The sequence below is a fragment of the Simochromis diagramma genome, unplaced genomic scaffold (genome assembly GCF_900408965.1).
Source record: "Simochromis diagramma unplaced genomic scaffold, fSimDia1.1 OVJJ01000685.1, whole genome shotgun sequence".
Lineage (NCBI taxonomy): Eukaryota > Metazoa > Chordata > Actinopteri > Cichliformes > Cichlidae > Simochromis > Simochromis diagramma.
The window spans coordinates 14,075,562-14,091,170 of NW_024387477.1; the positions used below are offsets into that span (position 1 = coordinate 14,075,562).

The following is a 15,609-nucleotide window of genomic DNA, read 5'->3' on the forward strand; positions in this document are numbered from 1 at the left end:
CCACCCAAATCCCACTAGGAGCCCCAACTCTACAAAACAAACCAACACATTTGAATGCAGCACTTGCCTTGTTGACAGAAGCTCTGATGGGCCAAGTGCTGAGGATCAAGCTGACTCCTTTTCTCTTTAACTCCTTCATTCAGTCCATCTCTCTCCATCTCCCACATTGGCCCAATCAGGCTAATGAGGCTCACACTTCCTTCAACCCTTCCTGCTCGCTAAAGTGGCGATTGATTGGAGGGGTGGGAAAGCTTTTAACTAGGGAGGGGTGGGAGAGAAATAATTAGCACGAATGAGCTTTTTCTGCAAACTCCTTCAATTTGGCTTTTCTCTTTCAGTTTATTTACTGACCCAGACAACATTAGGGATTAACTCTCCAAGGGTACGTTAACTTCTCAATGTCAGGGTGTAAATCAGTTTGAGGCTATAAACTAAGGCCCATTTGTCTAGCGCCAATGTCTCACTCCTCTCAGGTCACAGCACTGCGATGATGCCCGAGTTCATGAGCGAAAGAAGGGGGAAGGGAAAGGATTAAAGCCTAACAAACCGAGCGCTGAAGTTTTTCCTTTCATCTTCCCACTCAAATTGAGACACAAACTGAACATTGCAGCATCCTGTGGAAACTGGGAGGCACTGAACCTTGAACACTCAAAATTCTGACTACACAGAGAGCATTAATGTCACTGCCCGAATGACCAGTAAAGTGGTCTTTCTGGCAGTTGTACCGTTATTAACTCAGACAGATCTGGACTGGAAAAAACTAGAGCAGCAGCACTGTCTAAATCCACGCTGCAGCCAACGAGTCTCTGCAGCCTCCAAACTTGACCCATGGCATAGACACAGATACAAGAGGACAGAGTGGACGTAACGCAACTTCAGTGTTGTGCTTGAAAGTGGGAGACACAAGTAGAGATTTAAGTAAGGAGCAGAAAAAAAAGAGAAGAGACTTGAAAAGGCAAGCTGAAATCTGTAGCTAAACATAAAACAAAATATCAGCTGTGATCACTTTAACTACCTTTTTTTTTTAATGAGTTTGAAGCCCACACACACTAATTACTCTCAGTGGTGGACTTCAGATCATCTAAAGCCTTAAAAGTTATTAAACACACCCCCAATCATTTAAGTTCTTGTAGCATAAAAAATGAGGCACTTCATGAGGCAGCCTAATAGTAATTTTCTATTCATTTGATAGGTCTTTAACTCATATGGAGGGTTTTCTTGAAAACCCTCGAAACAAACACAGAACGCTGAGATATAAGCTCCCATTAGAAACAAACCAGGCTAAATATGGCACGTCTCCTTAGTGACAATTAAGTTTATTTAGCACAAGGAAGTCTATAAAAAAAGCCAATCCTTTTTTACAGAGATAAATAAAATCCAGTGTTCTTCAAAAAAAAAAAAAAACCTGTAAATGAGAGGACAGTTATGATTTAGAAAGCAACTGGCTTCACGTTAAATGCAGTCATCTCAGGTTTTAGATCAGCGCGTCACTGCTCTCATCGATTGTGATTCAAATATAAAAACCCACTGGCACGGCCTAATGTTTAAATCCATCTTAAAGCATTTACAAGCTTAAAAATATGTCCACCAAATGCATGGTATCATTTTTACTACAGGTTAGAGCCTGTACGGCATTTATGAGTCGATTAACATAAAAGTTAACCAGCAAATATTCACATCTGCTGAATCAATTTATTACCTGTGTAATCTTTTCATGCAAAAAAAAAAGAGAGTGACTTGTTTGAGGCATTAAAATGTGGTCTCCCTGCTTTTGTCTCAGTCATATTAAATGAAATATCTAAGGTCCCTGTCATATAGATTAAAAATAGCGATATGAGTCTATTTCTCTTAACATCAGCTTCTCAGCTCTTTCACTGTTCATCAGATCAAGAACAATGGGCTTTTTATTTTTTAAACTCAACTAAACACGGCCTTACTTTTCGGTTTGAACTGACATCAAATGTGTTTACTTCAAAAAGAGTATTTTTTTTTTTACAGTTATGATGTTTATTCCCTTCACAAGTTTAAATTACATTTAGAGTGCTATTAAAAAGGTCTTCGAACTTATTTTCTGTGGAGACCCTGCGATGCCCACGTTGTGTCCTTACCGCTGTCTTGAAGTTCTCAGACAGGCTCTTCACTTATGGTGTTACTGTCAAACTGAAATGTGTGGGCGGACTGTGATTACATCTCTAAGGAGTTGACCCGACACCGATTATTGGCTGTGTCGCAGTAACTCCAACACTGAAGAACATTTTACTGTGAAGGTGTTAAATCTAGTTTTTGGGAGAAGAAGCCAATTTGAAACCCTGAAATCTCAGCTCTCCAATTTCTCCTGCGCCTCACTTGATCTTCATGTGTTCTCTTAAAGGAGCTCGCTGAGGAAAACACTTACTGTCTCACCTTTTGGGCCGCCTGTCTGGAACAAGCACCAGTGGTAGAGTGCATTTGTTCAAGTACAGTTTCGAGGTATTTATGCATTTAATGACTATTTACATTTTATAATTTTACTCAAGTACATTTTAATCTTTTCCCTGCAATACATTAATTTGACAGCTGGAATCACTAGTTACTAAAAATCTGATCAACTTAAAAAAGGTTTTAAAATTTGCAACATTTAAAAGCTGATTAACATAAATCAATAAGAGGCAGCATTAATCCAGCATTACATAACTATATAACACAATAATAAGGGCATCCCTGCTGCTTACTGCTGTTACTTTTGATATTTCAAGACGGCGCTGATGATACTTCTGCATCTGACGTATTAATCCATTATGAAAATAACTTGATCATTTGTCAGTTGGGTAGTGGTCTAAATCAATTACAGTTGCTCTACCCTACAGAGGAATAAAACAAAGCTAAATGTACTTCTGCTCTGTAATAGTAGTACTTTGGATGATGGGTAAACATTGCATCAGCCCCGTCTTTGACCCTGCCGATCACCACCGCTGCCTGAACTCGCTTCATACAGCTCAATCTTACTCTGATGGATTTTCTCTTTTATTGGTTTTTTGTACAGTAAATCCTCTTTACAGTAAAAAAAAAAAAAAAAGAAGAAGAAGAAGAAGAAAAGAGCAGGTTATGTCTCCATTTGGCAGAGTCTGCACAATCCTCGCCACAGTGATCCCGGTTTAGTAGCTGGTAGAAAGAGGAGGGGGAGAGCGTGTCGTTACTAAGTTTTGACAGCACATCATTTTTGCTCTCAATCTGAAACTACACCAGCGATGCCAATTTGACTCTGTAGTGCTTTTGTATACAGATAGTTGACAGGCACATTGTAAGAGCGCGTCCATTAGCGGTGCTTCACAAAACAGCCAGTGCAGTGGGGATACTGCTGTAGGAACTGGAGCTAAATAAGTACAGTTACTACAGCAGGGAGAAACAGTGCATTTCATGAGGGATCTGCTCTGCTTCACAAGAGCGGCATATGGACTCGTTTTACTTTTAGAGTAAACAGCACAACTCTGGCTTAGTTTTCACAGATGCCAGCAAGCTGAAGGCAACGAGAAGAGTTTCATTGGTTCTCAATTGAAATCCTAATCATCAAAACACACGGTACATTTATAATTTTGCAGCATCCGAGTTCCATCTTTCCTAAAGCATACACGCATGAAATATTTGTCAGCAACAGCAAACTTAGTGTGACATTTTGCATCTTGTAATATGAGCCTGTCCTAACACAACCTGACAAGTGCTCTGGGTTAGATATATGGTAACTGCAGGAAACAGAGAACGCTGTGGGGCCTAAGAGACCTCAGCAGCACGACTAGGTCCGTTCTGGGATTTCCATCAATCCCGCCACCCCCCCTCACACCCCTGCTACTACCAGAGAGGTCGGGTGGATCACGACAAGCTGCCTCCCTAGAGTAAAACGTGTGACTTGGTGACTAACTGGCAGACGTCGAAGGGTGTCTATGAAGCCTTGAAAACATTCATTCCTCTTGCTTAAAAAAATAAAATAAAATTACTACAGCTGGCTACAACTTGATTATCCTCTAATAACAGCTACACTATGTACATACTTAAAACAAACACACTATTACCAGCTTAAGCACCAGAAGCTGGACCAGATACAGTAGATCAGTTAAAAAAAAAAAAAAAGAAACGACAACAAAAGAAAACTTAATCCTTGGCCTGATGCTGGAAAATCCCTCATAAAGTGGTTAAGCATGCAATATTCCCACTGAATGTCCCCCATCACTCTAGTCAAATGAGGAAAATGCAGCTCAGGTGAAATCTAAGAAATAATTTTAGCTGCGCTGAAGCAATTTAGAACAACGTCAGGCCTGACAATCTCCCATACACACTCCGGCAGCGTGGAAAAAAAAAAACGGCGACGTCTGCCAGGCTGATTCTGGCGCTAAGCACGGCACTAAGCCCCATTGACAAAGCCAGCTAAGAATCAGAGAAGCCTTGCAGAAGGAGTGTGACGCTGTAGGGTAATGCTCTTGTAAGGGGCTCTACCTGCAGCGCCAAGGGTTCGCCTGTTTTATCCTCTTAAAAATCACCAAACAGGATCAGAGAGTACATCCCTCTCACCTTTTTCCTCCAGCATTTTCTAGTCGATGTCCTGCTGCTTGTCCATCCGTCTGGGTCCGCTCATCCATAACTCCCCAACACTCCCAATAACTTCATCCTCTATAACCCATAGGCCCCCACAACCCTGCTACTGCTACAGGACATCATCAAGCATGGAGTTCTCTGGAATCAATAAAAGATGCCCCAACACTGACTTGAATTTATATTTCAATCGAAGGAAGCATTCAAGCTCAAAAAAACACTTTTGTTTAATTATTAATGCTCCCACCATGCATCCACCCGTATACACAATGTAATAATAAAAGATTAAGCTGATCTGGTGCGGCTTCTGCTGTATCACTTCTGTTTACAGCCCAATTCAAAATTACCCACCGTTATATAAAAAAAGCATTAATAGCCATTTACAGTGTTTGTGTCTGCTCACTCGAGCTCTATAGTCTACATCATGAGCAGGAACCAGATCTTATATTACAAAGTTTTTGCAGTGCCGCCAAGCAGAGCAAGCCTTTAAATATGGATCATCTTCACTAACAACAACAACAACAACAATATCAGAAAAAAAGAGCTGTGGCTGCAAGAAACAATTATATTCATTGTTTATTAATGAAGTGATTATTTTCTCAATTAACAGAACAAGCATTTAATCATTTAAGACCAGGGTTCTCAAAGTGGGGCCTGCAGGCCGAGAGCAGAAACATTTTATTCAGGCCGTGAGAGCAACACTGAAAGAATGCACTGTGGTACTTTTCATTAATCCACGGTTCATGTTAAACTGTAATATAGCCCGCACAGAGCGAGACCAAGGGAGCATTTATCTTCAGTTTCAACTCTTTAGTCCCGCCCTCATAGCAGACTAAACCTCCCTGAGTCTGATAAATGCAGCTGGTGTTAAAAAAATAAAAGAACAGCCATCCCCATTAATATGTCTGTGAAGGTTCTCAGTCATCCAGGTCATCGAGGTTGCAAAGAAAAGCGTCTGGACTTCTTTAAGTTGCTTGAAGACGTTTCACCTCTCATCCGAGAAGCTTCTTCAGTTCTAAGGTCAAATGGTGGAGAGTTCCAGATTTAAGCCTAGTGGGAGTTTCCCCCCACAGAGGGACAAAGGACCCCCTGATGATCCTCTAATCGCCTGAGCCAAGGTGTGAAACTGGGTGTGGGTCCCAATCAGCCAGGGTTTCGGGTGAGCTCATTGTGAAACCTGGCCCCACCTTATCATGCGAATTCCTGAGGTCAGATGGCCCAGGATGTGAGTGGGCGTTAAGGCGTCTGGGGGGGGAACTCAAAAATGCCTTTGTACTAAATGTACAAGCCTAGAGCAGAGGTGTCAAACATAAGGCCCAGGGGCCAGAATCGGCTCGGTGCAGACTCCAACCTGACCCACTGGACAACTCTGGAAAATGTGAGTGAACAGATTTTGGACTTTTAACTGAATTTTTTCAGCTTTCACTCCTAAAACACATCTCAATTGGCCATTTACACTACACGGAAGTAATTAAGGATTAGATTATGAATTAAATGACAGAAAAGTTCTTGTTTTTCATGTCCTACTTGAGAAAGGTATTTTTTTTAACAGTGTGTACACAGAATTACCTGTGACTTAGTAAAAGTCTTCTGTTTTATAATTAGAGGACATCATGGGAAATGAGCCACCAGAACTATTCTGTAATTTTACACATTTATCTCTTAAAATTCAAGCCCAAATAGTCACGCTGACAGATTTCTTTCATTTACTACAGGAGCACGTTTTCCCAGGGATTAAATATGTAGTTAAACTTGACTTCAGGTCTAAGTGGGCTGCATATGGCCTGCAATGTGAAATGAGTTTGACATCCCTGGGCTGGTGGAACACTGTTTGGCAGAGACATGTGAAAAAATAATTTCAAAAGCTTCTTCTGTTCAGTTTGTATGAGCAACAAAAATAAGCAAGCATTAATGAATGTCAGTTTTTTTGAAAAGGAAAAAGGAAAAACACAGACAAATAACATATACGCAGAAAGACAAACACATTTGAAAGGGCTTGGGGAAGCTTTTCAAACTATTTTAAAGACCTAACAGAAAGTTGGCCTGAATAGTTGTTTTTCGAGAGCCATGCAGTTTTTGTTTGCTGCATTTTTTGTACTGAATGGAGGCGTATTTTTGGTCTCAATTTGAAGATTTTGTTTGCTTTTCCTGCCCTTTTATTTCCTTCTAGAGAAGAAATTTTTGAGGAGATTGACTGTTACGTGTTAAATGGTCTATTAAAAAAATAAATAGATTTTTTTTTTTTTTTTTAAACTGGTCACCTTTTTTTCCCCTATTCGGCACTCAGACCGAGTCATTCTTGAGAACCTAGAGTTTAGGCTACAAGAAAAAAGCAAAGAGGTAAAAAACTACTTATCATCTCATCACTGTTGCATCTTTATACAAGCCATAGCAAGACCCTTAATTTCCTTGTTTTTTGCCAAACAAACAGACCAGTAGCTGTAGACGGCTGAAAACTGACTATTAAATGTGACAAAGAAAATCAGAATTTAGATCAGCACTTAATTCTGTTGATTGACTAATTACCAGGAAAGATGCCATTGGGAGAAAAATCTGCATAATGCCTGAATATTTTTAAACCTGAAATCAATTCATTAATCCTCAAGCATTTTGAAAACCAACGCTTCAGTGGGCTTTTGAGCAAAAAGGCCTCGTGCTTTTTCCACCTTCTCCAGTGTGACGATTTGTCCTATATTCATGTAAATATGTACCTAAACAAAGATGCATCTCTTCTGTGAAACAGAATACTGAAACTGTACTCACTCAAGCTGATTTGACTTTGAGCTGAGTCTCCTTCTGACCTTTGAATCGACTGCACACCTAAACCTTTATTATTATTCCCGAGGAGTTAAGCTTCAGGCTTTGATCAGCATCTCAAGTTAACGCTATGAATATCTCTATTTTCCCTGACGGTCTACAATTACTCATGAAAGTCTTTTAATCTCCCAGCTTTTCTCGAGAAATGTTTGTTCATCAATCCGATCACACTTTTTATTTCAAAAAGCTGATGTTGCGCTGACGGTAACGTGACGGTTTGGGGTGGAAATCCTAGGTGACCTGAAGAGTTAGTGCCTTTCACCTGTCTAATGCCTGACCTTTTGTCCCTCACAACACCACCCCTGCTCCTTTATCCATCCATCCATCTCCTTTTCTAGGTTTCTTATCCAGGGGGATGTTACAAGTCCAGCCTACACATACAGACTCTCTCTCCCTCCCTCTTGTCGGTCACCTGGGGGCCGAGAAAACTATTGGCTCTAATCTTGTATCTCTCAGCTTTAGCCACAGTGGGTGGGTTAGCAGAGCCAACCAACAGCTTTATCTCTGACCAGCAGAGGAAAACCTGGGAGACCCTATCTCATCCACCCACACAGGCACACACATGCACATGACAGGATACCTGCTCACATATCAAACCACTCATAGACAAATCACATCAAACACGTACACACAGTTAGAGCTGGGTTCATGTGTGCTCCTGGCAAAAGCAGGGGAACACATGCAGACTTACATATATGTAGTCTTAACAGCACATCTAAATAAGGGTGTAAAGGTGTGACACACACACACACACACACACACACAAAGACTCCTGGCAAGCAGAAATTGTGACGAAGACAAGTGGTTCAGCTGCGAAGACTGAGATAGGACCGGAATATTCTTTATCTCTTGACGGTGCACGGCTTAATTTTAGGGACAGTTTTTTATAGTCTAGCCTGAAAGATTTATCAGCTGACTCTGCTGCTGCATTTACTTTAACGCACCGAATTAGCTCCACGGAAAAAAAAAAAAAAAGGACATCACACAAAAATACTGAGAGAACTTATCGGTTCAGTTTTTAAATCTTTTTCAATTAGATTTTATTCTGCGCAGTGAAGACGGTGGGCCAGAATAAATGGCATTTAATGTCAAACATAATAAACACTAAGGGGGCTAAAAGTAAGTGTAGAAATGGAAATGAAGAATAAAACTTTTGCAGGGCAAAAATGCAGCTCAGTAGAGCTCAACAAATTTGCATTTAATCAATTTGAAAAAAGGTTTTAATGCAAAGTTAGTTGCTGCGTAGCAGCACACACACACTCCAAGAACGCATCACTCCAACGACATTTCATTGTGCAATCCATCTTAATCAGCTAGCCCATCAGAGACAATATATCCTCCCCTCCATCTCCCTACCCTTCTCCGGACGGAGTGATTGAGGGGTGTAAAGAGGAGGATGTTTCTGCCCACGTCTCCTCCCCCAGTATGCCCCCCACCACCACCACCCGGACGGCTCTTAAGTGCTTGTGGGTTTTTATGTTTGTAGTGTTTTATAGGAGTGGGCAGAAGCCAGGAGCAGTAAAAGTGTGGAAAGAAGGAGGGAGGGAGGAATAGGAGGAGGAGGGAAGGAGGAGTTGAGGGTTACTGTAAATCCAATCTTTATTGAGAGAGACACAAACGACAACCAGCGCCCACCCTGCAACGCCCTGTTTACCTGATCAACGAGTGCTGATTGAGGAAAGGAGAGAAGGAAGGGAGGGAATGAAACAAGATAAGGGAGCACGTGAAGTTCAAACCTGTTAATTTATCCGTCCCTATGCATTCGTGTACACGAGTGTCTCTCTTCATGCATATATATGTGTGCGTGTGTTTAAGTGTCTAATCAATTGCTAACCACCAGCCAGGCCTGGAGGCCCCCACCCTCCCAACCTACCTGCCAGTATAGCGTATAATTGGCCACAGTTGGCTTCAATTGAATGTTTGCTGCCTTAGGGGCCAAATGATGCTTCAAGGCCTTTCAAAGCAGCCACAGAAAATCCACAACACTCCCCTCCACATGTCAAAAACCGCACGCTCTGGTCAGAGCTTTGCTGCAACAGCAGAAAGTTTAGAATTTCAAAAATGAGTGTAATTAACTTGCTCGATGTTTCCTTTTATTTTAATGTCATATTTCTTTAAGTGCAACTGGCATCACTCAAAGCCTCTTAGTCAATCAGTTAGTCACTGGGAGAAAAGGTCAGCAGCTTAGTCAACAAAATGACCACGGAGACAGTCAGCTGGGCAGCCAATCAGTCGGGCAGAAAGGATGATCGGACTCTGCCGCCCAAAGCTCCTTTGAGGGTACCCTGTACCTGCTTGTTGCCATGGCAATGCAGTCTGAGATTTAAATACTAGCCTGTGTCCTCTCCCTGTGTCTCTTTCATCTTCTTCTTTTCACTCCTCCAGACTCCCCTCTTGCTTTTTGTCACTCAGTGTGACTCTCTCACGCTCCATCTCTCAGTCATGTTTCCTCTGGCATTGCTGAGGTTTTTCTTCGTCACCTTGCCTCGTCCTCTCCGCTAAATGACACTTTACTAGCTGTTTCTTCTTGTTAATTCTGTGCTACTTTGCATCCCACGACTCTGTAAAAGCTCTTGTAAAATACAAAGTCGCCTCTCCAGAAACACAGAGACGGTACTTACTGTATACACACATAATTACTGAAACATTTGTAGACAGATGCATGTATAATTACTTGCAAGCACACACAAACAGAAGCAGTCACACTGAACTATGAGAGTCAACGATCAAAATATTCACTGGATGCTGGCACAGCGCGCACCTGCTGACAGTCAGCTGCCAGTGAAAATCTATCATTTTCTGCTAAAGCCTCATCATCAAGCATCATTTAGGCATGCTGGCCTGCCTCACTCTCCCCCGATGCATCACCAGTGCCAAGACACCGATTAAATTTCCCCCACATGCCCAAACAGCCTTGTGGGAAAAAGAAAGTCTCGAATGGATCAAGTGGCTTCTGGCTCCATCTAATGGTCACTACTATCTAAAACCTGAGAACAACAAGTGATGAGAGGACACGAGACCAAAAAAATGTTTTAAGAGTTTGATATACATTCACTGGACCCTTTATTAGGTACACCTGGCTAGTACTGAATTGGACCCCCTTTTGTCTTCAGAACTGTGTTAATTCCTCATGGCATATATTTATCAAGGTGCTGGAAGCATTCATCAGAGGTGCTCAGTTGGCACTAATGGACCCAACATTGGACAAAAAAATATCCTCCCCACCATTATACCGCCACCAGCAGCCTGAACTGAACTACAACACAGACAAGATCCATGGTTTCCTATCGTCTGCACCAAATTCTGAACATACCATCCAAATGTCAGAGCATAAATGGAGACTTATCGGACAAGGCAACAGTTTCCAAATTTTTATTATCCTATTTTAGTGAGCCTGTATGAACCATACCCTCAGTTTCAGTTCTGAGCTGACAGGAATGGCGGGAATGGGGTACTCTCATGGTCCAAACTTCAGTTTTAACTTCTCGACCATGCCTAAATGCATTGGATTTCTGTTATATGTGTCGGCTGATTAGATATAGCTTAAATATTATTTATAATTCAATATTTGCAAGTAGTTTTGGAATTAAGACATTTGTCTCTTCTGTTCCAGAGCTAGTCCGTTTTTAAATAATTTAATATTAAATAAAATTTTAAAAAACTAATTTAGCAAATGGCTTAAAAATCATTTGGTTAACAGCATTACCGTTATCAGAGTGGTTTTTAAGTTTTGTTTTGCACTTATTGTCTGTCTTTAGTTTTATATTTTTATTTATTCAGCCTCTTGTTCCAGTAACTCAGACATTTCAGACTCTCCCAGCTCTTCATCGTACTATTGCTGAACATTTACCCAAAGCAAAACTGATCTGACGCAGCAGATAAACATCAGCCACTGCCATGGGTAAATGTCAACCTTTTTGCTCATAGGCCAACTGCAGCCAGCAAGGCCATTTCCGATGTCCAACAGATGCATGCATGCATATCAACAGTTGGAGTTGAAAATAATCACTTTCTGCAGTGCACAGACATTAAAAGATACAGTGTTCTTAAACCAAACAGCTGGGGGATGCTACATAAACAAACAAAGCATATGGGGTACCACGATGAATTTCACATATATCAAAGCAGTCTGTCCATAATTCTTCCAGCATGGAGACTTCAGATGAATGCTAGCTCTGCTTTTGTGTTTCTTTGTCTACTTTTAAAGTTTCCAGGGAGCGACTCAGCAAATCTTCTGATTCTCAGCCGTTCTGTTGTTCTTTTATTCTTTTGTACTCCACTTTAAAGAAAACTTCACAGTAGGATTCTTAACCATATAAAGCCCTGTAGCTGTATCTCCCACACACTGAGAAAACATAATACCCATAATCACAGCGCGAACCTCCCTCACAGGTGTTCCTTGCTAAATGTATGCACATCAATGCACAAACGGATTGGAGGCGGCACTCAGTTTGGCACCAAGCTTTTAAAAACATAATCCTTTCTCATGTTTCCCTCTGACTGACTCTTCTTCACATTATTCTTTTCCAGAGGTTTCATCTGTACACCACTGCGAGCCATTATTTTTAGTCAAATAACAGCAAAATAAAATTGAGCTTCATCAATTTATTTTTTAATTACATTTGATTTTGACCTGTGTGAAAATAGACAACTTCACAAAGGTTTAAACATAGACACACACACACATACCTGCATTGACTATAGCGTCTATCTCAAGCTTGGTGATGTCGCCGTTATAAAGGGAAATCTTCTGGTCCAATTTTTCATTCCTCTTGTAGTCAGTTGGCTGCGAACCACCTGATGATGAGAGACACAAACAGCCTCAGGACCAGGTTTGCTTACCTGATAAATCAGCACAGGGGATACATCTGTAGTTCAACGCATACAAAAAGCATCATGTCCTAAACAATTCTTGGAAAAGGCTGCCACCATTTATAGAAGATCACAAGATGTGTATGTAATGAAATGATTTGCCAGGAAGGCATTCAATCCTTAAGCGACTGTCAGAACTCTCACACTCCCTGCCAAGCATCTACAGTATGAGACACAGATTCATACAAGAGGGATCTGTCATTTCATTGTTCAAGGCCTTTATATAGCAAAGTGAATCTAAAGCAAACACATTGAAGCACTAAAAACTATTAGTTTCCACAACCTTCATCAAAGCAAGTGCAGTGATCTGCAGTGACCCTTCAAATGTATGACCTCCATCCATCCATCCATGCAGATATCAAACAGAGATGCTCCAAGGCCTTCTCCTGTCAGGACATGCATCAAATACCTCACCTAGAAGGTAATCAGGAGGCATCCTAGGGCAGATGCCCAAACCATCAAACAATCTGACTTAGCTGTATTCAGTGTGAAACCCAGCCACCCTTCAGAGGAAGGTCACGGACAAGCTAATACTCTGCAATCTCACTCTCCCTCACTTGTGAGCAACATCCTGAGATATTTAAACTCCTCCACTTGAGACAGCAACTCATCCCTGACCTGGAGTGAACACTCCACCCTTTCCCGGCTGAGGATCATGACCTCAGACTTCAAAATGCTGAGAGTCATTCTTGCTGCACACCACTCTAGTGCATATTGGAAATCACCACCTTAATTCATCATTCTAAATATACCTATATAATGTTAAATAATACAATATTGTGCACTGAAAGCTCTGCAGCTAATTCAAAACAAAATAGTTTTTCATTTCTAAAAACTTGACTCCGCCTGACAGCGTTTGAGCACACTGCCTATCATTGTCTCTTAAAAACCAGAGATGTGTGGGGCAGCATTTTTTTCACTCAGAAGAAAATATATTGATGTTTATAATCAGACTGCATTTTTTAGCAGCTGAATCTTATGCCTACCTTTACGGAGCAGCTACATATGGGGTCTGTCCAGTATTAAAATAATTGTTAATGATCTGAAACCTTGGAAATCTGAGACTCTTGGAAAACCCTACCACTACTATCACTCAACTCTTTGCGAACAGAATGGTAACTGTGACTGATGCTGAGGGTCTGACCTGCAGTGGGAGTCCACACTGAGATCTCATCCAGTGGCTTGTAGTCAGTTGTCCAGTAGTACTGACGCCTGTCCTCCACGCTCAGAGACAGCAGGTAGTCTGAGAGAAAAGTAAGATAAAGAGAAAAGGCAGTAAGTCATCTGAAACATGTAACATCAAATGTATTTGTCATTTGCACTTTGAGCAGACATCAATGAGTTTCTGACTGAATATTTGATCACTCTTCTTGGCAGATTTTGAGAAAAACATTTCTCCAGAAGGCTTTTGGCCTGTCCATGTAGGCAGTAGCAAATTTGGTCAGCACCCTCTAAGTCCATGACAATGTAAAACTCAGTCATGCTGGTGTTCCAGCAGTTTCCAATTCATGACATGCTTGAGTCTTTGTGACTCCTGGTTGTACCAAACCAATCTCCTCTCATCTGAGAGTGACAGTTTGGATCTTCTTCCAGACTTTGCAAAGGAGGTGACACATCCAGAAAACTTATTCTTGCATATAGTCGTTTGACTATGGAATCTGGAGTTGTTGAGAAATGGCTCCATTAAGCTTTGGCCTCAACCCAACTGAAAACTTTTAGATAATGCTTCAATTCCAGCTCTATGACTGGAAACAATTGAATTTAAATGAACTCCAGTTAAGTGAACTGCCGAGAAGAGATGTCAGATATCTGGCTAGAATTATGCCAGATGCTTGTTGATGGCTACCAAAAGCATCTGTTCGAGTACAACTTGCTAACAGACATTTAACCAAATATCAATGGGGCTGTATGTGTCCATTTAAGCCTGTATGTATACTTTTCACCCTGTGTAGATTAAAGAGAACCAAAAATCATTTCAAATTTGTGCATCCTATTCTTTAATTTATTTTTTAAGTCATTAAAGATGTATGCTGTACAATCATTTCATTCAGGAAAAACAACAGTTAATAAAAAAAATTTTTAAATAAATTAATACAATTTAAAGCCCAAAATTACCATGACATTCATGCCTATGATGAGTGTATGTAAACTTCAGACCACAACCTTATGAAGGAAACTAAATAGTGCATGAAATTTTTCACAAGCTTACAACTTCAGGCAGCAGTAAGTCAGTTTCATTCCATAATTTATAATTTTATAACGTTGCTGTATTTTAATCATGTATTATTTAATTTACCAGTTAATTAAAAAAATATTGGTGTGTTTTACATATTTATTAAGTTTAATTTATTAATTCGATTTTTTTTTTTTATATACAGTATAATGTGTATGAAATACATGTGTACTTTGATCTGTTACCACTAATTGCTTTATCGGTACTGTTGATCCCTGTGACAACAGCTGGACAGGTTCTGGTGGTCACGTGACCGCACACACGCGTCAAAGGCCCTGCAGGTTAAGCTTTGTCAACTTAAATTAAAATCTTCGCCTCTGTCACTGAACTCTCTCACCCTTGGTTTTCTTCCAGTCTTCCTTATCAGAGTCGAGGTTAATTTTGAGGGCCATGGCGGTGAAAGCTCCGGTGTGGAGAGACTGGACCAGCACGGCTGTGCTCACTCCAAAGGCGGTACCGAGGGCAAACTTGCCCAGCCAGCCTCTGTTCACCTGGGGTAAGGAGGAATGGGTGCCTCGGCTGGACCGCCAAAGTGGTGTTGTCGTTGAGAACTTGTCAGTTCGGCGGACAGCGTTAATATGGCTGCGGGGAGCACTTGTTGCTGGCCTCCTTCCCAGCTGGGGGCTTCCAGGAGTTAAAATATGTTTGAACTTGACACCGACACTCTGGGTGTCAGCACTGACACGGGACAGAGGGCCGCCGGTGTAGTACGGGAGAGCCCCGATACGGGAAACTCGAGCTGATACTTGCAGTGCCATGTCTGAGAAAACTAACGGGTCGTGCTGCTACGGCTTTCCAGTTTGCAGTGTCGGCCACACGTCGTTGTTTCGTTTTCGTTATCAACACACCTCACAAACACTCATGTGCCATTTTTGTTTGGGAAGTTAAGATGGGACCGTACCATTTATGAGGGGAGCCTGCTAATTGCCGCCAAATAAGTACCTGTAAAAATGTGAGTTGTAATGTGGTTTTCAGTGGTGTCATTAAACAAGTTATGCTGTGACATGTGAAATAAGTAGACTACACAGCTGAGGGTGTTTCTATTTACAAGTCCCCACCCAGCGAAAACCCCGACCCGAGTAGCAGAGTCGAAACCGTCAACCACAAGAGCGCGCCGCCTTCAT

The 15,609-nt window shown here is 41.3% G+C and overlaps 1 protein-coding gene across 3 annotated transcripts in view; it reads right to left on the reverse strand.

Annotated features, from left to right (window-relative positions):
* Positions 1 to 15,462, reverse strand: part of macrod1 (mono-ADP ribosylhydrolase 1) — a 143,525-nt gene extending 128,063 nt beyond the window's left edge. The window contains exons 1-3 of one of the 3 annotated variants that reach the window (XM_040015976.1): positions 14,823 to 15,462; positions 13,397 to 13,495; positions 12,070 to 12,177 (exon numbers count right to left, since the gene is read on the reverse strand). In XM_040015976.1, the coding sequence (XP_039871910.1) occupies positions 12,070 to 12,177; positions 13,397 to 13,495; positions 14,823 to 15,243 (628 nt within the window). In that variant the 5' untranslated portion in view covers positions 15,244 to 15,462. The remainder of the gene's footprint in view (positions 1 to 12,069; positions 12,178 to 13,396; positions 13,496 to 14,822) is intronic. The other 2 variants (XM_040015975.1, XM_040015974.1) reach the window with 2 other exon arrangements.
* Positions 15,463 to 15,609: the final 147 nt, after the last annotated feature.